At 49.9% G+C, this 22,843-nt stretch overlaps 1 protein-coding gene across 3 annotated transcripts in view; it reads right to left on the bottom strand.

Annotated features, from left to right (window-relative positions):
• The window catches only part of LOC123765541 (uncharacterized), a 347,439-nt gene that overhangs the window by 199,814 nt on the left and 124,782 nt on the right, over window positions 1–22,843 (bottom strand). For all 3 annotated transcript variants that reach the window (XR_011230044.1, XR_011230045.1, XM_045754194.2), the window contains exon 2: window positions 11,207–11,419. Coding sequence is in view for 1 of the 3 variants with exons in the window: in XM_045754194.2 (XP_045610150.2) it covers window positions 11,207–11,419 (213 nt within the window). In the remaining 2 variants the exon portion in view is untranslated. The remainder of the gene's footprint in view (window positions 1–11,206; window positions 11,420–22,843) is intronic.

The raw sequence follows: 22,843 nt of genomic DNA, 5'->3' as shown, positions 1-22,843 counted from the left end.
GCACAATCAGAGAACACTGTATAAACATCAGAGGTCCGCGGTTGTTCAACGTCCTCCCAGCGAGCATAAGAAATATTGCCGGAACAACCGTGGACATCTTCAAGAGGAAACTAGATTGTTTTCTTCAAGGAGTGCCGGACCAACCGGGCTGTGGTGGGTATGTGGGCCTGCGGGCCGCTCCAAGCAACAGCCTGGTGGACCAAACTCTCACAAGTCAAGCCGGGCCTCGTGACAGTGGCGCCGCGAGACTGCCGCACCACAGTGTGTAGAGGAGTTAGGGTGAGTGAGGGGGTCCTCTGGCGGCAGCCATGACCCTTGCTCCTGACAGGACAAGCAGCTCCACCCTGGCACTCCTCCGGCCGCCTCCCAGGTAAGGCAGTGTGGGGGACCCCCACTCCCCACGGGCTCACCTCCTGACACGCTTGGTGTATGCTACTCTAGGAGAGGGTGGTGGTGGGGGGGGGGGGGGGATGGCAGCTATCGGAACAACATATATGGCGACTGGACTAGTTGGCAATTCGAAACACACAAACCAGCGTGGTAAGTTTTCCTGGAGAAAAAAAATTATATATAATAAAATTTATACTCGGTTCTGGTCGAGGACCGGGCCGCGGGGACACTAAGTTCCGAAACCAACACAAGGTAACCACAAGGTAAGGTAACCCCGACCAGAACTCGAACCTGTATAGCCAGGGCTCACGTCAGTGGTGGAGGTCACTACACGAGCGCCAGGACTGACAAATGGCGACTCTCCAAGTGTAATTTCGGCAGTTTTTCACCAACTCCTGAAGAGATGCCACTCTAATAATATTCGTTGGTGACTCAAGGACAACCAGAAACAAGATCATAGTGTTACACATCAATTGCTGTCAAACAAGCTGTATCCCTTTGTCCCTTGGAACAGCAAACCTCAAGTTTTTGTAGAACTTGTATGTGGTGATCAAGTCTCCCCTGACTCTTATTTCTTGCAGCGACGTGAGGTTTAGTTCCCGTAGTCTCTCTCCTCGTAGTTTTTACCCCTCAGCTCGGGTGCAAGTCTGGTGGCATACCATTAAACCTTCTCCAATTTAGTTTTGTGCTTGACTAGTTACGGACTACACGCTGGAGCAGGTCTAGCCTCTGTGGCGTGGCGTTGTTCCCTCCTGTGGCGCCACTATCACAGAGGGGGTGACCCAGTCACACACGGGGGGGGGGGGGGTCACACACCCTGGCCCTGGTCCCCGTCAGGGACGGAGTAAGGCCAGTGGTCCCCTGCGCACCGGTCCCTTCACGACCGTCAATGCCAGGGCCCAGTATCCTCGACCGTGTCCCCACGATACAACTCTCTCAAAGGGTGCCAACCCGGCCGCCTCACCCTGCCGCTGCCAGGGGAACTTAAAATCTGAGTGGTAGAGCCGGCAAGAAGGTCCCAGATGCTCTCATGCTCTAGCTTATTGGTCTACTGATGGCTTCCACGTGACAGACAGGGCGCTGTTCCTGGACGCTACACTCAACCAGGTCCCTGGCAGATCATTGACCAGGACCACCTCCAATTGTCTCAGGTCACTCCAAACCCCCAAGAGTGGTTAGAAGTACAAAGACTCAGCTCGAGGACTCAATTGGTCTTCCCAGCCCGCCCACCTGGTTGACAGGTTGACTTCCGCACCTTGAAATACCACTTCTCGCGGTTTGCCACTCCTGAATTCTTCCCGGGCAGTTGCTCGGCATCTCCACTACCTTCAACCTTGATTACTGCCAGCTTCGGCGTCTACCTCTACTGGCGTCTTGCTGGAGAGACAAATGGTGCGTCCGCCCCTGACCAACACCGGGAGAGAAGTCACGCTTCTTACCTTCCGCGTCCAAGTCTCTGGCGGTGTCGTCACGTCACGCGACGGCGTGTTCTCATTGGCCGCGCCCCCGGCGACCAGCCAATTACAATTCCAACCTTCCTGGAGATTTAGTGTCCTCGCTTCCGGTTTGTTTTCGCCTGGAAGCTCTCCGTCATGAGCCTGGGTGTGTCGGCCATCTTGCCTCTCAGGCTGCGTTCCTTACCCGCCTCCACACAACTTGTAACATAACAAAATCCTGGATTCATTCTTCCCCTTAAACGTAACCAAATAATACTGAAGCTTCTAGACAATGTACTGGAGGTAGTCTGACTATAGGCGGGAGAGGGAGTGTATCTTGCCAGTACACGTAACACTATACACCACCACAAAGAGTGGGACGGAAGGTCCCAGAGTCCTCAAAAAAAGGTTTTGGGTCCACGGCCAAACAAGGCATCTACCAGGTGTGTAAGGTCGGGATGTCAACGACGGAGAACACTGCCATCTTAGACGACGACCTAGAGTGGTGAGGGAGCGAGAATGTTTGTATTACTCCATACACGTCACACATCATTCCCACAAGTTGAAATTAGCTGCATACACTAGGAATATTTGTGTTGTTGTTCATGGGTGTGTTAATGTGCGGTGTGCTAACATCAGTTGTATATTGACTTATTTGATAATATTGGGACAGAAAAGTAGCAAGAATTGGTACTTTACCATGTTTTATAATTCACCCTTCTCCACTGAGGAGTTGTAGATCCACGTTAGTGGCTTGGTTAGTTGTTCAGTCTCCTTGTTAGTGGCTTGGTTAGTTGTTCAGTCTCCTTGTTAGTGGCTTGGTTAGCTGTTCACAGCCTCCTTGTTAGTGGCTTGGTTAGTTGTTCACAGTCTCCTTGTTAGTGGCTTGGTTAGTTGTTCACAGCCTCTTTGTTAGTGGCTTGGTTAGTTGTTCACAGCCTCCTTGTTAGTAGCTTGGTTAGTTGTTCAGCACATGACTGCAATAAGCACAGCAATAATTCGTCTGGTGTTGGCGCCACTGGTGTTCATGAAGGCATTGTTCGACATCTTCTTGATCCGCCTCAGTGTTGAGGTAGAGCGGCAGACCTGAAGCATCTCAGCCGCTCTGTCTCACAACCTCTCCGGGTCTGTTTATAACCCCCGTCTTCTTCCGTGAACTGGTTCCCCCTGACACAGCCTCAGCTGTTCTGCAGTGTTTACACAGCGCCTCTGTGGCACACCTGAGCCTGAGGCCTGGCTCTTCTCCTCTCCTCACTTTCCTCAACTGTATTTTTCACATGACATTGTGTTCCTTAGTCTTGCCTTCATGACAGTGACTCTTATAGCATAATATAGATTAGCATTGTCTTCCCTCACATTTTCAATTGGGATTAATTTCTTTGCAGATTATGTGCCTTTCTCTGTGAAGTATTCCATGAAATATTTCAGCATCGTGGAGAGGGAAGGGGGAGGACCTGCTGCATGGGTAACAGCTTCTCATCCATATCAACCTGGAGAGGACACTCCAGCCTCGGCTACCAGAGCGCAACTCCATAAGTCTCCCGAGACTTCAGGATGCCTACTACTTCTACTACTACTACTACTTCTACTACTATTCCACTACATGGAGAACCTTCCCTTCACGTTCAGTGTTCAGCCGAGTTCAGGAGAGCAGCATCCTCGCCCACTCACGCTCACCTGTGTAGCACGGGGCTGGCCTCCTGCTTCAACACACGCCATCCTTCACTTTCACTTTGGACTGTAAAGTCAGGGAAAAGGGACGACCTATTCCTACTCCAAGATGTATGATTCACTCTGCGTCAATAATTATTCTTGTCTGGAGGGGTTCATATCCTGTCATGTATCATGAAGCACGAGTGTGATGTTTCTGGCCGCAGTGTTCACTAACCTTGTTCTCCATATCCCTTCTCAACGGAGCTCTGAAGTCTTGTCTCTCTCTCTATCTTATCTCTTGTTGATGGGCGTCTCACTAATTACTTTACCTGGTACTACGTCAACGCTAATCACCTCTCTCACTCTCCTTAGTAGATAATCACTAATATGAGGCTGTGGAGTAGGCCATCAGGCATGTCCAGCTGAGGCCCCCCCCCCCCGAGGGCCACATTTGTGTTGTCATGAGGGCCACACCACAACTGTGGCCCCCCACCCCCCAAGGGCCACATTTGTGTTGTCATCAGGGCCACACACCACAACTGTGGCCCCCTCGAGGGCCACAGTTGTGTTGTCATGAGGGCCACACACCACAACTGTGGCCCCCGCCCCGAGGGCCACAGTTGTGTTGTCATGAGGGCCACACCACAACTGTGGCCCCCCACCCCCCAAGGGCCACATTTGTGTTGTCATGAGGGCCACACACCACAACTGTGGCCCCCGCCCCGAGGGCCACAGTTGTGTTGTCATGAGGGCCACACCACAACTGTGGCCCCCACCCCCCAAGGGCCACATTTGTGTTGTCATGAGGGCCACACAACACAACTGTGGCCCCCTCGAGGGCCACATTTGTGTTGTCATCAGGGCCACACCACAACTAACTGAAGTCATTTAATACAAATTATTACAGAATATTTGTATTACTTAAACTCTGAAACATACAGTGCGCCTACAAATGGTTTAGCGGCTGGCCACATTCGTGAATGCAAAGTAATGAAGTTGTTTAACAAAAGAAAACAAATAGAAATTTTAAACGGCGACGTAGACTTCTATACAACAGCAACAGAGACATTGTACACAAATTACAAGTTCAAAAGTGAACATTTATTTACGACTACTCGACCTTTTTTAGTGTTTTGTCCGGAGGCTTGACACCTCTTTTTTAATGCCAAGTGTTGCTGTGTCTGGCTGGAATTAAAAGGCGATAGTTTAAATGATATAAAGGGCAATTTTGACCGTTAAATGACCAAATTGCAGTATATGCGGACCGCAGGTGTGCTAGAAGCGGGCCGCAGGTGTGCTAGAAGCGGGCCGCAGGTGTACTTGCAGCGGACCGCAGGTGTGCTAGAAGCGGGCCGCAGGTGTGCTAGAAGCGGGCCGCAGGTGTGCTAGAAGCGGGCCGCAGGTGTGCTAGAAGCGGGCCGCAGGTGTGCTAGAAGCGGGCCGCAGGTGTGCTTGCAGCGGGCCGCAGGTGTGCTAGAAGCGGGCCGCAGGTGTGCTAGAAGCGGGCCGCAGGTGTGCTAGAAGCGGGCTGCAGGTGTGCTAGAAGCGGGCCGCAGGTGTGCTAGAAGCGGGCCGCAGGTGTGCTAGAAGCGGGCCGCAGGTGTGCTAGAAGCGGGCCGCAGGTGTGCTAGAAGCGGGCCGCAGGTGTACTTGCAGCGGGCCGCAGGTGTGCTTGCAGCGGGCCGCAGGTGTGCTAGAAGCGGGCCGCAGGTGTGCTAGAAGCGGGCCGCAGGTGTGCTAGAAGCGGGCTGCAGGTGTGCTAGAAGCGGGCCGCAGGTGTGCTAGAAGCGGGCCGCAGGTGTGCTAGAAGCGGGCCGCAGGTGTGCTAGAAGCGGGCCGCAGGTGTGCTAGAAGCGGGCCGCAGGTGTACTTGCAGCGGGCCGCAGGTGTGCTTGCAGCGGGCCGCAGGTGTGCTAGAAGCGGGCCGCAGGTGTGCTAGAAGCGGGCCGCAGGTGTGCTAGAAGCGGGCTGCAGGTGTGCTAGAAGCGGGCCGCAGGTGTGCTAGAAGCGGGCCGCAGGTGTGCTAGAAGCGGGCCGCAGGTGTGCTAGAAGCGGGCCGCAGGTGTGCTAGAAGCGGGCCGCAGGTGTGCTAGAAGCGGGCTGCAGGTGTGCTAGAAGCGGGCTGCATTTGTGCTTGGGACAATGGTAATTTATTTACGCCTGAATGTCTTCCGCATATGTATCCACGGGTCGTGTTTACATCTGGCTTACTGGCGTATGTTTACATCTGGCTTACTGGCGTATGTTTACATCTGGCTTACTGGTGTATGTTTACATCTGGTTTACTGGCGTATGTTTACATCTGGCTTACTGGCGTATGTTTACATCTGGCTTACTGGCGTATGTTTACATCTGGCTTACTGGCGTATGTTTACATCTGGCTTACTGGTGTATGTTTACATCTGGCTTACTGGCGTATGTTTACATCTGGCTTACTGGCGTATGTTTACATCTGGCTTACTGGTGTATGTTTACATCTGGTTTACTGGCGTATGTTTACATCTGGCTTACTGGCGTATGTTTACATCTGGCTTACTGGCGTATGTTTACATCTGGCTTACTGGCGTATGTTTACATCTGGCTTACTGGTGTATGTTTACATCTGGTTTACTGGCGTATGTTTACATCTGGCTTACTGGCGTATGTTTACATCTGGCTTACTGGCGTATGTTTACATCTGGCTTACTGGCGTATGTTTACATCTGGCTTACTGGTGTATGTTTACATCTGGCTTACTGGTGTATGTTTACATCTGGCTTACTGGCGTATGTTTACATCTGGCTTACTGGCGTATGTTTACATCTGGCTTACTGGCGTATGTTTACATCTGGCTTACTGGCGTATGTTTACATCTGGCATTTTTTTTTTGCTCTACAACCTTAATCGTCTTATGTAATATTATATATAATACCCAAAGCCAAGTGCAGCAGGCCACCCTGAAGCCAGATCTGGCCAAGCCGCGTGAGGCGGGCCACCCTGAAGCCAGATCTGGCCTAGCCGCGTGAAGCAGGCCACCCTGAAGCCAGATCTGGCCAAGCCACGTGCAGCAGGCCACCCTGAAGCCAGATCTAACCAAGCTACGTGCAGCGGGCCACCCTGAAGCCAGATCTAACCAAGCCACGTGAAGCAGGCCACCCTGAAGCCAGATCTAACCAAGCCACGTGCAGCAGGCCACCCTGAAGCCAGATCTAACCAAGCCACGTGCAGCAGGCCACTCTGAAGCCAGATCTAACCAAGCCACGTGCAGCAGGCCACTCTGAAGCCAGATCTAACCAAGCCACGTGAAGCGGGCCACCCTGAAGCCAGATCTGGCCAAGCCACGTGCAGCGGGCCACTCTGAAGCCAGATCTGGCCAAACCACGTGCAGCGGGCCACCCTGAAGCCAGATCTAACCAAGCTACGTGCAGCGGGCCACCCTGAAGCCAGATCTAACCAAGCCACGTGAAGCAGGCCACCCTGAAGCCAGATCTAACCAAGCCACGTGCAGCAGGCCACCCTGAAGCCAGATCTAACCAAGCCACGTGCAGCAGGCCACTCTGAAGCCAGATCTAACCAAGCCACGTGCAGCAGGCCACTCTGAAGCCAGATCTAACCAAGCCACGTGAAGCGGGCCACCCTGAAGCCAGATCTGGGCAAGCCACGTGCAGCGGGCCACCCTGAAGCCAGATCTGGCCAAGCCACGTGCAGCGGGCCACCCTGAAGCCAGATCTGGCCAAGCCACGTGCAGCGGGCCACTCTGAAGCCAGATCTGGCCAAACCACGTGCAGCGGGCCACCCTGAAGCCAGATCTAACCAAGCCACGTGCAGCGGGCCACCCTGAAGCCAGATCTGGCCAAGCCACGTGCAGCGGGCCACCCTGAAGCCAGATCTGACCAAGCCACGTGCAGCGGGCCACCCTGAAGCCAGATCTGACCAAGCCACGTGCAGCGGGCCACCCTGAAGCCAGATCTGACCAAGCCACGTGCAGCGGGCCACCCACGTATCTTGCCAGCAGGAATAATAAAGGCCACACCTCGCTCACCTTAATGAACTGACACATGATTGATGGCGCGGTGATTGCACCGTCAGCAGTCATGGGGCCTTCTCACCTGGCTCCTTGTCAGGTGTTCTCGTAAGGTGTAGAAACGTCAATATTATGGTGGGATAATTATTGGTAATACGTGGTAATGTGAGGCCGAGGAGTGTGCCACAGAACTGTGCGGGGGTCAGACGTCTGTGGTAAATATATCAACTGTAAAATATAATGTAATTTTACCTTTACTGCATGACACCACCAGGTGGCACTACAATACAACAACAACAGGAGGGTACTCACTACAGCACCAGGTGGCCCTACAATACAACAACCTACAATACAACAACAACAGGAGGGTACTCACTACAGCACCAGGTGGCCCTACAATACAACAACCTACAATACAACAACAACAGGAGGGTACTCACTACAGCACCAGGTGGCCCTACAATACAACAACCTACAATACAACAACAACAGGAGGGTACTCACTACAGCACCAGGTGGCACTACAATACAACAACAACAGGAGGGTACTCACTACAGCACCAGGTGGCACTACAATACAACAACCTACAATACAACAACAACAGGAGGGTACTCACTACAGCACCAGGTGGCACTACAATACAACAACCTACAATACAACAACAACAGGAGGGTACTCACTACACCACCAGGTGGCCCTACAATACAACAACAACAGGAGGGTACTCACTACAGCACCAGGTGGCACTACAATACAACAACAACAGGAGGGTACTCACTACAGCACCAGGTGGCCCTACAATACAACAACAACAGGAGGGTACTCACTACAGCACCAGGTGGCCCTACAATACAACAACCTACAATACAACAACAACAGGAGGGTACTCACTACAGCACCAGGTGGCCCTACAATACAACAACAACAGGAGGGTACTCACTACAGCACCAGGTGGCCCTACAATACAACAACAACAGGAGGGTACTCACTACAGCACCAGGTGGCCCTACAATACAACAACAACAGGAGGGTACTCACGACAGCACCAGGTGGCACTATGTTATGACCCCACATACACCAAGTATGACTGGTGTATGATGGTATCATACCTTAGTATACAGTGTAGCAGGCAGTGTAGCCTAGCCTGCTGTCTCTTAAACATATCATTATATGTATACATTCTTTAATTCTATGTACCACTGTATATAACCGACTTTATATAGTGTTATGCGCCTTGTATACATTTATATGCTTGATGTATTATGCCAGTAATACGAATGTATTATGATACATCTATTTCCAAGCTGAGAAATGAGTTAGCCAATTGTCACTTTGTATTAATCATACTTAGTACTTGACTTACTGTTTTGTGAGAACATACACCAATAGGCAGGTTTGGTGCTAGGTTGTATATATAATACTTGTATTAATGTATAATGATGTATTAGAGTTGACGGTAAAGTTCTAGAATGTTCTTTCACCCCCTCCTCCCCCCCCCCCCCCCCCCGCGTACTGGTCCAGTCAGTGTTGCCAAGTCTCGTAGATATGAACTCCTTGTTGACTCTTTGTATATATAAATATATTATCTCCTTTGTGTGATATAATGCTTAGTTACTTTCTTGGGGAATGTATTGTACCATATTGTATTATTTATAAGTATGTTTAAGGATGTATTGCTTGTAAATGTCGTGTTCTGAGATAGATATATTTGAAAGAGTAGTGACGGCCATCTTGCAGAGTTGGCTACAGTGTCTCTCGGGGCTCTCCCGCCTCCTGGGAGCTCAGTGCCCGCTTGGCGCTGCTGACGAGAGGTCACGCTGCGTCGTGCTCCCATCTGTGTGGCTTTTGTAGCGTCTAATGACCCTGTAACATATAATATGTACCTCTATTGATGTGTAGCGGCTCAGTCTACTGATGTGTAGCGGCTCAGTCTACTGATGTGTAGCACCTCAGTCTACTGATGTGTAGCACCTCAGTCTACTGATGTGTAGCACCTCAGTCTACTGATGTGTAGCACCTCAGTCTACTGATGTGTAGCACCTCAGTCTACTGATGTGTAGCACCTCAGTCTACTGATGTGTAGCACCTCAGTCTACTGATGTGTAGCACCTCAGTCTACTGATGTGTAGCACCTCAGTCTACTGATGTGTAGCACCTCAGTCTACTGATGTGTAGCACCTCAGTCTACTGATGTGTAGCACCTCAGTCTACTGATGTGTAGCACCTCAGTCTACTGATGTGTAGCACCTCAGTCTACTGATGTGTAGCACCTCAGTCTACTGATGTGTAGCACCTCAGTCTACTGATGTGTAGCGGCTCAGTCTACTGATGTGTAGCACCTCAGTCTACTGATGTGTAGCGGCTCAGTCTACTGACGTGCAGCGGCTCAGTCTACTGATGTGTAGTGGCTCAGTCTACTGATGTGTAGCGGTTCAGTCTACTGATGTGTAGCACCTCAGTCTACTGATGTGTAGCGGCTCAGTCTACTGATGTGTAGCGGCTCAGTCTACTGATGTGTAGCGGCTCAGTCTACTGATGTGTTGCGGCTCAGTCTACTGATGTGTAGCGGCTCAGTCTACTGATGTGTAGCGGCTCAGTCTACTGGTGTGTAGCGGCTCAGTCTACTGATGTACAGCGGCTCAGTCTACTGATGTGTAGCGGCTCAGTCTACTGATGTGCAGCGGCTCAGTCTACTGATGTGTAGCGGCTCAGTCTACTGATGTGTAGCGGCTCAGTCTACTGATGTGTAGCGGCTCAGTCTACTGATGTGTTGCGGCTCAGTCTACTGATGTGTAGCGGCTCAGTCTACTGATGTGTAGCGGCTCAGTCTACTGATGTGTAGCGGCTCAGTCTACTGATGTGTAGCACCTCAGTCTACTGATGTGTAGCGGCTCAGTCTACTGATGTGTAGCACCTCAGTCTACTGATGTGTAGCGGCTCAGTCTACTGATGTGTAGCACCTCAGTCTACTGATGTGCAGCGGCTCAGTCTACTGATGTGCACCAGTCTGACAGGTGGAAGGTGATATTTTCTGAATGGTTTATGTGGTGGACTTCTGAGGATATTAAGTGACTGGATGATATTGTTTCCTCTCAACACTAGTGATACTTTGTGACACATTCTGTATAATACTTTGATCTGAAGCATGTTAGTGGACCACTGTACTAGGATAGAGCTAGTGGACCACTGCACTAGGATAGAGCCTAGTGAGAGCTAGTGGACCACTGTACTAGGATAGAGCCTAGTGAGAGCTAGTGGACCGCTGTACTAGGATAGAGCCTAGTGAGAGCTAGTGGACCACTGCTCTAGGATAGAGCCTAGTGAGAGCTAGTTCAGAGAGTGTGCAGTACACTGTATCATGATAATTCCGAAGAGTTTTAAGTAAAGTTAGTTACTGTGAAATAATATCAGTTGTAGAGAACTTAGACTTGTTGTGTTCCGGAGCCATATTTGATATGTCCAGTAAACTGGTTACTTTTATGTCCAGTAAACTGGTTACTTTTAGTGAGTGTTTATATACCGTTAGACACGTATTGTAGGCCAGGTGGTCTTATTGAGTTTGGGTCACATTATTATTATTACCAGCGAGGCTGTGGAACCTTAGGGCACCACACAATACAATAGGAGGAGTACTCACTACTCCACGACCACCACCAGGTGGCACTACAATACAACAACAACATCCTACAATACAACAACAACAACAAGAGGAGGGGTACTCACTACTCCATGACCAGTACAAGTTCAGTTTGTGTACTAAAGACGTCTTGCAGCTGTATGGTTCGCTGTGATGGCCTCAAGATGGCGCTGACCGCCACCTCGTGCAGGATGTCAGCGGTACAGTCAGCGCCCAGACGCCATCTGGACGAAAACTTGGCAGCGAACTCCTCCCCCGTGATCCTGTGTCGACAGTGGTACACCACGGCGAACTGTCCCCTGTGGGAGAATAGTAGGTATTAGTACACCACGGCCAACTGTCCCCTGTGGGAGAATAGTAGGTATTAGTACACCACGGCGAACTGTCCCCTGTGGGAGAATAGTAGGTATTAGTACACCACGGCGAACTGTCCCCTGTGGGAGAATAGTAGGTATTAGTACACCACGGCCAACTGTCCCCTGTGGGAGAATAGTACACCACGGCCAACTGTCCCCTGTGGGAGAATAGTACACCACGGCCAACTGTCCCCTGTGGGAGAATAGTAGGTATTAGTACACCACGGCGAACTGTCCCCTGTGGGAGAATAGTAGGTATTAGTACACCACGGCGAACTGTCCCCTGTGGGAGAATAGTAGGTATTAGTACACCACGGCCAACTGTCCCCTGTGGGAGAATAGTACACCACGGCCAACTGTCCCCTGTGGGAGAATAGTACACCACGGCCAACTGTCCCCTGTGGGAGAATAGTAGGTATTAGTACACCACGGCCAACTGTCCCCTGTGGGAGAATAGTAGGTATTAGTACACCACGGCGAACTGTCCCCTGTGGGAGAATAGTAGGTATTAGTACACCACGGCCAACTGTCCCCTGTGGGAGAATAGTACACCACGGCCAACTGTCCCCTGTGGGAGAATAGTACACCACGGCCAACTGTCCCCTGTGGGAGAATAGTAGGTATTAGTACACCACGGCCAACTGTCCCCTGTGGGAGAATAGTAGGTATTAGTACACCACGGCCAACTGTCCCCTGTGGGAGAATAGTACACCACGGCCAACTGTCCCCTGTGGGAGAATAGTAGGTATTAGTACACCACGGCCAACTGTCACCTGTGGGAGAATAGTAGGTATTAGTACACCACGGCCAACTGTCCCCTGTGGGAGAATAGTACACCACGGCCAACTGTCCCCTGTGGGAGAATAGTACACCACGGCCAACTGTCCCCTGTGGGAGAATAGTACACCATGGTCAACTGTCCCCTGTGGGAGAATAGTACACCATGGTCAACTGTCCCCTGTGGGAGAATAGTAGGTATTAGTACACCACGGCCAACTGTCCCCTGTGGGAGAATAGTACACCACGGCCAACTGTCCCCTGTGGGAGAATAGTACACCACGGCCAACTGTCCCCTGTGGGAGAATAGTACACCACGGCCAACTGTCCCCTGTGGGAGAATAGTACACCACGGCCAACTGTCCCCTGTGGGAGAATAGTACACCACGGCCAACTGTCCCCTGTGGGAGAATAGTACACCACGGCCAACTGTCCCCTGTGGGAGAATAGTACACCACGGCCAACTGTCCCCTGTGGGAGAATAGTACACCACGGCCAACTGTCCCCTGTGGGAGAATAGTACACCATGGTCAACTGTCCCCTGTGGGAGAATAGTACACCATGGTCAACTGTCCCCTGTGGGAGAATAGTACACCACAGCCAACTGTCCCCTGTGGGAGAATAGTACACCACGGCTAACTGTCCCCTGTGGGAGAATAGTACACCACGGCCAACTGTCCCCTGTGGGAGAATAGTACACCACGGCTAACTGTCCCCTGTGGGAGAATTGTACACCACGGCTAACTGTCCCCTGTGGGAGAATAGTACACCACGGCTAACTGTCCCCTGTGGGAGAATAGTACACCACGGCCAACTGTCCCCTGTGGGAGAATAGTACACCACGGCTAACTGTCCCCTGTGGGAGAATTGTACACCACGGCTAACTGTCCCCTGTGGGAGAATACACATTTAAAAATGAACTGTTCTTTTCCTTTTACTTGTGCTAGAAGGTGTTGGGCCGGAAGACTATTTATCACGCGTCATGTTTCATCACACACACACACACTCACACACACACACACACACACACTCACACACACACACACTCACACACACACACTCACACACACACACACTCACACACACACACACACACACACACACACACACACACACACACACACACACACACACACACTCACACACACACTCACACACACACTCACACACACACACACACTCACACACACACACAAACTCACACACACAAACTCACACACACTCACACACACACACACACTCACACTCACACACACACACACACTCACACACACACACACACACACACACACACACACACACACACACACTCACACACACACACTCACACACACACACACTCACACACACTCACTCACACACACACACTCACACACACACACACTCACACTCACACACACACCATCGCCATCTCCCCCCCCCCACCCCCAGTCCCCCGCATCGCCCATACACGCACTCTTCCCCTCCCCACTCTCCCTCTCTCCCACTCCCTCTCTCCCTCTCCCACTATCTCTCTCCTGCTCTCTCTCTCCTGCTCTCTCTCTCTCTCTCCTGCTCTCTCTCTCTCTCTCCTGCTCTCTCTCTCTCTCTCTCTCTCTCCCTCCCTCCCTCTCTCTCTCCCTCTCTCTCTCCCTCCCTCTCTCCCTCCCTCCCCCTCTCCCTCCCTCTCTTTCCTTCCCCCTCCCTCTCTGCCCACACACACACACACACACCTCACCCGCTCTCTCCCTCACCCGCTCTCTCCCTCACCCACTCTCTCCCTCTCCTCTCTCTCCCTCCCGCCTCTCTCTCCATCTCCTCTCCCCCCCCCCCCTCCCCTTCTACTTTCTTCTCACTTCAGTGGAAGGGTCGGATCCCCCCACCCACCCATTTATCTCTCCCTTTATCACTCCCTTTCTCTCTCTCTCTCCCTCCCCCATCCCAACAGGGTCAAGCATGGCAGCCAGAGGTCCCAGGGGAACAGGAAAGAGCCAAGGTGACGAGATGAAGGAAATGTTCGCCCAGTTTCTGGAGGACATCAAGAGTGAGATGCAAGAAATGATGCAGGAAATGAAGAACGAAATAAGCAACCTGAAAAGAGAGCTGACAGCAGCAAAGGAGGAGATTAGAGCCCTCAAAGAAAATGGTATTGAGGCTGAAAATCAGAAAACCACCCAGGGAGAAGGTGGTAATAGTTTTCTGGATGAGAATGCCACAATAAAAGCAACATTTGCGGAAATACTAAAAAAAAATAACTCTGAAGTAATCACTGCAGTGATGGAGGTGGCCATGAAAGCAGCCACCTCGCAGGAGGCGGCACGCTCCACTAGCCAACTGCTGGAAAGGAACAGATCAGTGGTTGCTGTGGGTATTAAGGAGCAGGAAGGATCTAATAGGACAGAGTGGAGTGACAAGGACAAAGCAGCAGTGAATGAAGTACTAAAGGCACTAGACATGGAAGGGGCTGAGCATAGCATTGAGAAGGTTTTCAGGCTAGGCCGGTACAACAAAGACCGAGACCGAATGATAAAGATAGTGTTTGCAAACGAGAACACAAAGGAGATGATCCTATCAAGGAAGAGCTCCCTGAAAAACGTGGGAAAATTAAAAAATGTATTCCTCCAGAGAGACATGACAAGGGAGGAGAGAGCCGTGGCAGCAGAAGCAAGGAAGAGGCGCAGGGCGAGAGGGGAAAACCAGGAAGTCACAGCTCCCAACCCAACACCCCCAGAGGCGAGGGGGGAACCCACAACCAGCTACCCAGTAACACCAGAAGGGAGGACAACCCCGCCTCCCTCCACTGCATAGAAAACCCCCCTACCCCAAACCCTCCCTGCCCCCACTCAACGGTTCAGCAAAATCTCCCTCCCCCCACACCCAATCCCCACCCTTCTACCCCTCCCCTCCTCCCGAGTCCTCCCTCCCCCCCTTTCCTTCCCGTCCTCCCTCCCCTTTCACCCCATACCCTCCCTGTCCCTCCCCCTTCACTGGATCCCCCGCCCCTCATCCCAGTATCCTCTGAGACCCTGTTATCCACCTCACAGGTCCTCACACCCATGGAACAGCCTCCCCCACCAGCAGAACACTCACCAAGGAGGCGATTTGAGAAGGGACAGAAGAAAGTGAGCCTCAAAGCGATGTACACAAACATAGATGGAATTACAAATAAAGCAAATGAGCTTGGAGAACTGGTACTAGAGGAAAACCCAGACATAATAGCCCTCACAGAAACAAAGATCACGAAAACGATAACAAATGCAGTGTTCCCACAGGACTATTATGTTATGAGGAAAGAGAGGGAAGGAAGAGGTGGGGGTGGTGTAGCTCTGCTGGTAAGACAAGGCTGGGATTTTGAGGAGATGGATATTCAGGGCTGCGAAGGTTTCAGTGACTACATAGCAGGTACTGTAACAAATGGAGGGAAAAAAATTATAGTCGCAGTCATATATAATCCACCACCAAATGACAGAAGACCTAGACAAGAATATGATAGAAACAACATGGCCACCATTAACATAATAGAAAGAGCAGCTTCTGTTGCTAGTAGGAATGGATCTGGACTACTAATTATGGGAGACTTCAACCATGGGAAGATAGATTGGAAGAACAGAGACCCGCATGGAGGACCAGAAACATGGAGAGCTAAGCTGCTGGACGTGGCAACAAGAAACTTTCTAAGCCAGCACACCAAAGAACCAACAAGAATGAGAGGAGAAGATGAACCAGCAATGCTTGATTTGATATTTACCCTAAATGAATGGGATATAAGGGAAGTTAAGATGGAAGCGCCCTTGGGAATGAGTGACCACAGTGTATTGAACTTTGAGTACCTGGTAGAGCTAGGACTTATCTCCCCCCAAAAAGAACTAGGAATCAAAAGGCTGGCATACCGAAAGGGGAATTATGAACAGATGAGAAGTTTCCTAAGTGAAATACCTTGGGACACAGACCTCAGAGACAAGTCTGTACAGGGTATGATGGACTATGTTACCCAAAAGTGTCAGGAGGCAGTAAACAGGTTCATCCCGGCCCAAAGGGAAAAATCCGAGAAGCAACAGAAGAATCCATGGTATAATAGGGCATGTATGGAAGCGAAGAAACTGAACAAAAAGGCGTGGAGGAACTTCCGGAATAACAGAACACCAGAAAGCAGAGAGAGATACCAGAGAACCAGGAATGAGTACGTCAGGGTGAGAAGAGAAGCAGAGAAAAATTTTGAAAATGATAGAGCAAACAAAGCCAAGACCGAACCAAAGCTACTCCAGTCACATCAGAAGGAAAACAACAGTGAAAGAACAGGTATTGAAACTTAGAACAGGCGAGGACAGGTATACAGAGAATGACAGAGAGGTGTGTGAGGAACTCAACAAGAGGTTCCAGGAGGTCTTCACAATAGAACAGGGTGAGGTCACTGTGCTAGGAGAAAGGGAGGTAAACCAGGCGGCCTTGGAGGAGTTCGAAATTACGAGAGAGGAGGTCAAGAGACACCTGCTGGATCTGGATGTTAGAAAGGCTGTTGGTCCAGATGGGATCTCACCATGGGTACTGAAAGAGTGTGCAGAGGCACTTTGCCTGCCACTCTCCATAGTGTATAGTAAGTCACTAGAGACGGGAGACCTACCAGAAATATGGAAGACGGCGAATGTGGTCCCAATATACAAAAAGGGCGACAGACAAGAGGCACTGAACTACAGGCCAGTGTCCTTGACTTGTATACCATGCAAGGTGATGGAGAAGATCGTGAGAAAAAACCTGGTAACACATCTGGAGAGAAGGGACTTCGTGACAAATCGCCAACATGGATTCAGGGAGGGTAAATCTTGCCTTACAGGCTTGATAGAATTCTACGATCAGGTGACACAGATTAAGCAAGAAAGAGAGGGCTGGGCGGACTGCATTTTCTTGGATTGTCGGAAAGCCTTTGACACAGTACCGCATAAGAGGCTGGTACATAAGCTGGAGAGACAGGCAGGTGTAGCTGGTAAGGTGCTCCAGTGGATAAGGGAGTATCTAAGCAATAGGAAGCAGAGAGTTACGGTGAGGGGTGAGACCTCCGATTGGCGTGAAGTCACTAGTGGAGTCCCACAGGGCTCTGTACTCGGTCCTATCTTGTTTCTGATATATGTAAATGATCTCCCGGAGGGTATCGATTCATTTCTCTCAATGTTTGCGGACGATGCTAAAATTATGAGAAGGATTAAAACAGAAGAGGACTGTTTGAGGCTTCAAGAAGACCTAGACAAGCTGAAGGAATGGTCGAACAAATGGTTGTTAGAGTTTAACCCAACCAAATGTAATGTAATGAAGATAGGTGTAGGGAGCAGGAGGCCAGATACAAGGTATCATCTGGGAGAGGAAATTCTTCAGGAGTCAGAGAAGGAAAAAGACTTGGGGGTTGATATCACGCCAGACCTGTCTCCTGCAGCACATATCAAGCGGATAACATCAGCGGCATATGCCAGGCTGGCCAACATACGAACGGCATTCAGAAACTTGTGTAAAGAATCATTCAGAACTTTGTATACCACATATGTCAGGCCAATCCTGGAGTATGCAGCCCCAGCATGGAGTCCATATCTAGTCAAGGATAAGACTAAACTGGAAAAGGTTCAAAGGTTTGCCACCAGACTAGTACCCGAGCTGAGAGGTATGAGCTACGAGGAGAGACTACGGGAATTAAACCTCACTTCGCTGGAAGACAGAAGAGTTAAGGGGGACATGATCACCACATTCAAGATTCTGAAGGGGATTGATAGGGTAGATAAAGACAGTCTATTTAACACAAGGGGAACACGCACAAGGGGACACAGGTGGAAACTGAGTGCCCAAATGAGCCACAGAGATATTAGAAAGAACTTTTTTAGTGTCAGAGTGGTTGACAAATGGAATGCATTAGGAAGTGATGTGGTGGAGGCTGACTCCATACACAGTTTCAAGTGTAGATATGACAGAGCCCGATAGGCTCATGAATCTGTACACCTGTTGATTGACGGTTGAGAGGCGGGACCAAAGAGCCAGAGCTCAACCCCCGCAAACACAACTAGGTGAGTACAACTAGGTGAGTACACACACACACACACACACACACACACACACACACACACACACACATACACACACACACACACACACACACACACACACACACACACACACACACACACACACATGGCCCCAGCATGGAGCCCGTACCTTGTCAAGCACAAGACGAAGCTGGAAAAAGTCCAAAGGTATGCTACTAGACTAGTCCCAGAACTAAGAGGCATGAGTTATGAGGAAAGGCTGCGGGAAATGCACCTCACGACACTGGAAGACAGAAGAGTAAGGGGGGACATGATCACAACCTACAAAATCCTCAGGGGAATCGACCGGGTAAACAAGGACGAACTTTTCAACACTGGTGGGACGCGAACAAGGGGACACAGGTGGAAGCTGAGTACCCAAATGAGCCACAGAGACGTTAGAAAGAACTTTTTCAGTGTCAGAGTAGTTAGCAAATGGAATGCATTAGGAAGTGATGTGGTGGAGGCTGACTCCATTCACAGTTTCAAATGTAGATATGATAGAGCCCAATAGGCTCAGGAATCTGTACACCAGTTGATTGACGGTTGAGAGGCGGGACCAAAGAGCCAGAGCTCAACCCCCGCAAGCACAATTAGGTAAGTACAATTAGGTAAGTACACACACTCACACACACACACACACACACACACACACACACACACACACACACACACACACACTCACACACACACACACTCACACACACACACAAACGGTAAACCTACACTTTATTTGTGTCACATTTTGTTACATCTGTATTTATGGTGCTACCCCTAGACTATATGAAGCGACACATGGTGTCTCACGCGGTACATGCTTGGTATCCCTCCCCGCCCTCCCCTCCCCCCCCCCCCCCATCTCTCAGTATGATTAGTCACACCCAGGATCACCTCGGCCGCTGTAACTTCACTACCACCAACACACTACTGGTGGTTCTGGTGCTCGTATATATATATACATGTCCGTATAATGCAGTTCGTGAAGTGATTTATAATTATGTTTGTTATAGACACGACGAGAAGGACCATAACGTCGGTGGAGTTATTTTTGACCAGGTCAAGCAGAGCAAGTTATGAAGAGGGCATAGGTTAGGTTAGGTTAGGTTAGGTTAGGTTAGGTGTTTAGGTTCTGTTGGCGATTATTTGTATTTGTAGTACGTGGGTGAAGCATTTACAGCGTTGTGGTTCGAACAAAAGTCTTCAGTGAAGCACTTGTTCCGGATATGTTCGAACGTCAGCAGTTGAGAGTCGTGTGTAAACCGATTTTCATTCATAAACAGCTGGGGGTTGGCGGGTGCATGGAATCACTTTTGGGTCTTTGTTTAGAGGACGGGCTGCCAAGTCCATTCTATCCCAGCCCGTCCTTCAAACAAAGATCCAAAAGTGATTCCATGCACCCGCCAAACCCCCAGCTGTTTATGAATGAAAAACGGTTTACACACGACTTTCAACTGCTGACGTTCGAACATATCCGGAACAAGTGCTTCACTGACGACTTGTGTTCGAACCACAACGCTGTAAATGCTTCACTCACGTACTACAAATACAAATAATCGCCAACAGAACCTAAACACCTAACCTATCCTATGCCTATATATACACAATATGCTAATATATTATAATATTAATTTATACTTGAGAAAATTCCCGTTTTGAATGAACAGCATGTTAAAATTTATGAATGCGTCTGTGGGGTTGACCGCTGGATGTAATGGACTTGAGTCGAGGACGGGTTGCTGTAAATGCTTCACACACGATTTTTAAATGCAAATAATCGCCAACAGATCCGTCCCGTCCTCTTAAAAATAACGTTGCTTTTCTCTCGTATGCGCGGCTATGGCAAAAAATCGACGTAATTTGAAATGAAATCGGTTCACGAAAGTGATGTACTGTCCCGTTTTCTATTTGAGTCTTCAGGCTTACTCGGAAAGGTTAGGTTAGGAGAGGAAACTTTCAATTAGCATTTTTCATGACGTTTTGAAACTTTAGGAGAATTTTCTGCCCTCCTAACCTACCAGAGGACCCTTGACTAACTGTTTTGGAAAATAGAAATCCCAAATTTATTTTCAATTTTTTTCATTTTCAAATTACGTCCATTTTCGGCCATACGGGTAAACGATTTTTTTTTTGTTTAGATATATCACGACTGCGGGTGTACGTATCCTCACCACGTACGTGGTCGTATTCAGTCGTATGTAAAGTATTTAAATCATCTAATATACAATACGCGAATATGCAATTGAGTACATTTTAAGTCTCGCACTTCAATTTTGGGTTATAAAAACCCTCTGCTCTTCGTAATATGCTTCGCAAAAAGTGAGTATTCCCCAGTTGCTCGGCGCATAAATAGAAGTATATACATATAGACAATGACAGTATCTGTCAACTATGGACGGGATGTACAAAATATGAACTTGTACGCGAAGTAGTCAATGTTTTATATGTAATGTAGAGTAATCTATGTAATGTAACAAAATGTAATCTATGTAATCTTGTAGAGGCCTAAAGATGGAATCCTAGCTTTTCCTAGTCCTATTTTCGTACTTATATATACTAAACCACGCCTTAAACTGAGTATGTAAAGACTAGGATTGTTTGTTCAGGCCTAGGATAGGTTAAGGTGTTAATTAGGCTGTTTAAAGTTTGATAATGCCCGTTACATTGTTAGTATTTTTTTTTTAGTTTTTTTTTTATAAAAGTACATAATAGACAAAGAACAAAACAGTCAAGTACAGAATCCAGGCGATGAGTCGCAATAACGGGGCTAAAGTATGTTGACCAGACCACACAGAGAAGGTGAAGGGACGACGACGTTTCGGTCCGTCCTGGACCATTCTCAAGTCGATTTGAGAATTGACTTGAGAATGGTCATCAAGTACAGAATGAAACAAAGCAGAAAATCAAACAGAACACACATTACAGAGTAACAATACATGAAAACAAACGATACACATAATAACAATAATAACACATAACACATAACAAGGACACAAGTAAGGAAACATACACAATAAATTGCACAAAGAGCCGACGTCACATAAACACAGACACGCGCAAATACAACATAAGAAACATAACACAAAATCACATAAAGGAAACAAAGCAGTACAGTATAGACAAACCACAAAGTAAACACAACGCCTAAACAGGCGCACCAAAACAAATAACAATAACAAACAAAGCAGACAAGCCAATATATACACAAACACAGGGAGAACACACATCAAGCACAATAACTACACATATTTCTCTGGGAAGTTCTGCGCCGGTGAGCGCAAACAGTAAACTTCACCAAGCCAGCAGTTTGCCATCGGACACCGGATCACCAGGAGACGCACGAGGCTCAGGCATGAAACTGGGCCTCATCAACAAACAGCTGTGCCCTCGGCACCCAAACAGTAGACAAGCACCACGGGATTAGACGCACCCCGAGCATCCACACCAATTTTCAAAGAATAAGAGCTAATAATCACTTCTCGAATGGCCGAGATCATATTGCGGGGGCTCACACGAGGAGGCCTTGCACTGGGAGGATTACCGGGGAATGCACCGGAACACGTACTAGGCTTCACACCGGGTGCCGCACAAGGGGAACCCGCAAGCTCGCCAGGAAACCCCCCCCCCCCTGCCGGGAATAGGAACAGAGCCCCCCCCCCCCCAGCGCACTTCTTTCGTCAACACCACGACGCGGTCTCTATCACCAGGGGCAGTCGGCCACGGCGGGGAGCCAACATGAGGCGGCGCAGGGGTCGACACAGGAAGCAGCACAGCGCCACCTACAGCACCAGAAACCACAGCATCACACTCGGCAGCCCACTCACGAGGGGGCGACACACTCCTGACAACAGGGGCCACACCAGCTCCCGGCACATCAACCTCACATTCCACGGAGGAAGATCGCACAGAGGAATCAACATCACACTCCTCAACCTCACATTCCTCATCCCAGGCACGAGGTGGCGACAGGCTTCTATCCGTTCTAGACCGCTTCGAAACCGGACGTTGATCATCGGAGCTGTCACCCCCTGCAGGAGGCGCCCGAGAGGAGCCGTCGGCAGGCTGCCCCATAACTGGGTGAGCACGACCCCGTAGTAATGCATCCTCAACGACACGGGGGACGAGGCCACCACCCACAGAGGAGACCGGAACTGGAGAGATAACAGGCGCAGGCGGCGGAAGTGAAGGGACCAGCACAGGAGAGGGAACATGCGGAGAGGCATGCACCTGCAGAGGAGAAGAGGCGCGGAGAGGCAATGAAGCCGTCGGCAGCGAAGAGGCCGAGTGCGGGGGGGAGGCCGAGTGTTGGCTCACACACCACCACCCTGTCACACACAGCACTTCCCGTACGCACCGGCACACCAGCCGAGGAGCCTGGTGACACCACGAGGTCAGCAGCCGGCAGGGAAGCCTCCCCACCGACCTCATCACAAGGCGATAAGTCTTGAACCACCAAGAGGGGAAAATCCTCCTCCCGAAACCAGTTGAGAGGCGCTACAGCAGCACAGGCCGGCGCTTGCTGCCCCTCAAGGCCACGACGATAACAGGTCCT

This window comes from Procambarus clarkii, chromosome 30, assembly GCF_040958095.1.
Source record: "Procambarus clarkii isolate CNS0578487 chromosome 30, FALCON_Pclarkii_2.0, whole genome shotgun sequence".
In the NCBI taxonomy this organism is placed as follows: domain Eukaryota; kingdom Metazoa; phylum Arthropoda; class Malacostraca; order Decapoda; family Cambaridae; genus Procambarus; species Procambarus clarkii.
Note: the sequence above shows the minus strand (reverse complement) of the source record. Positions and strands in the feature narration are given on the sequence as shown.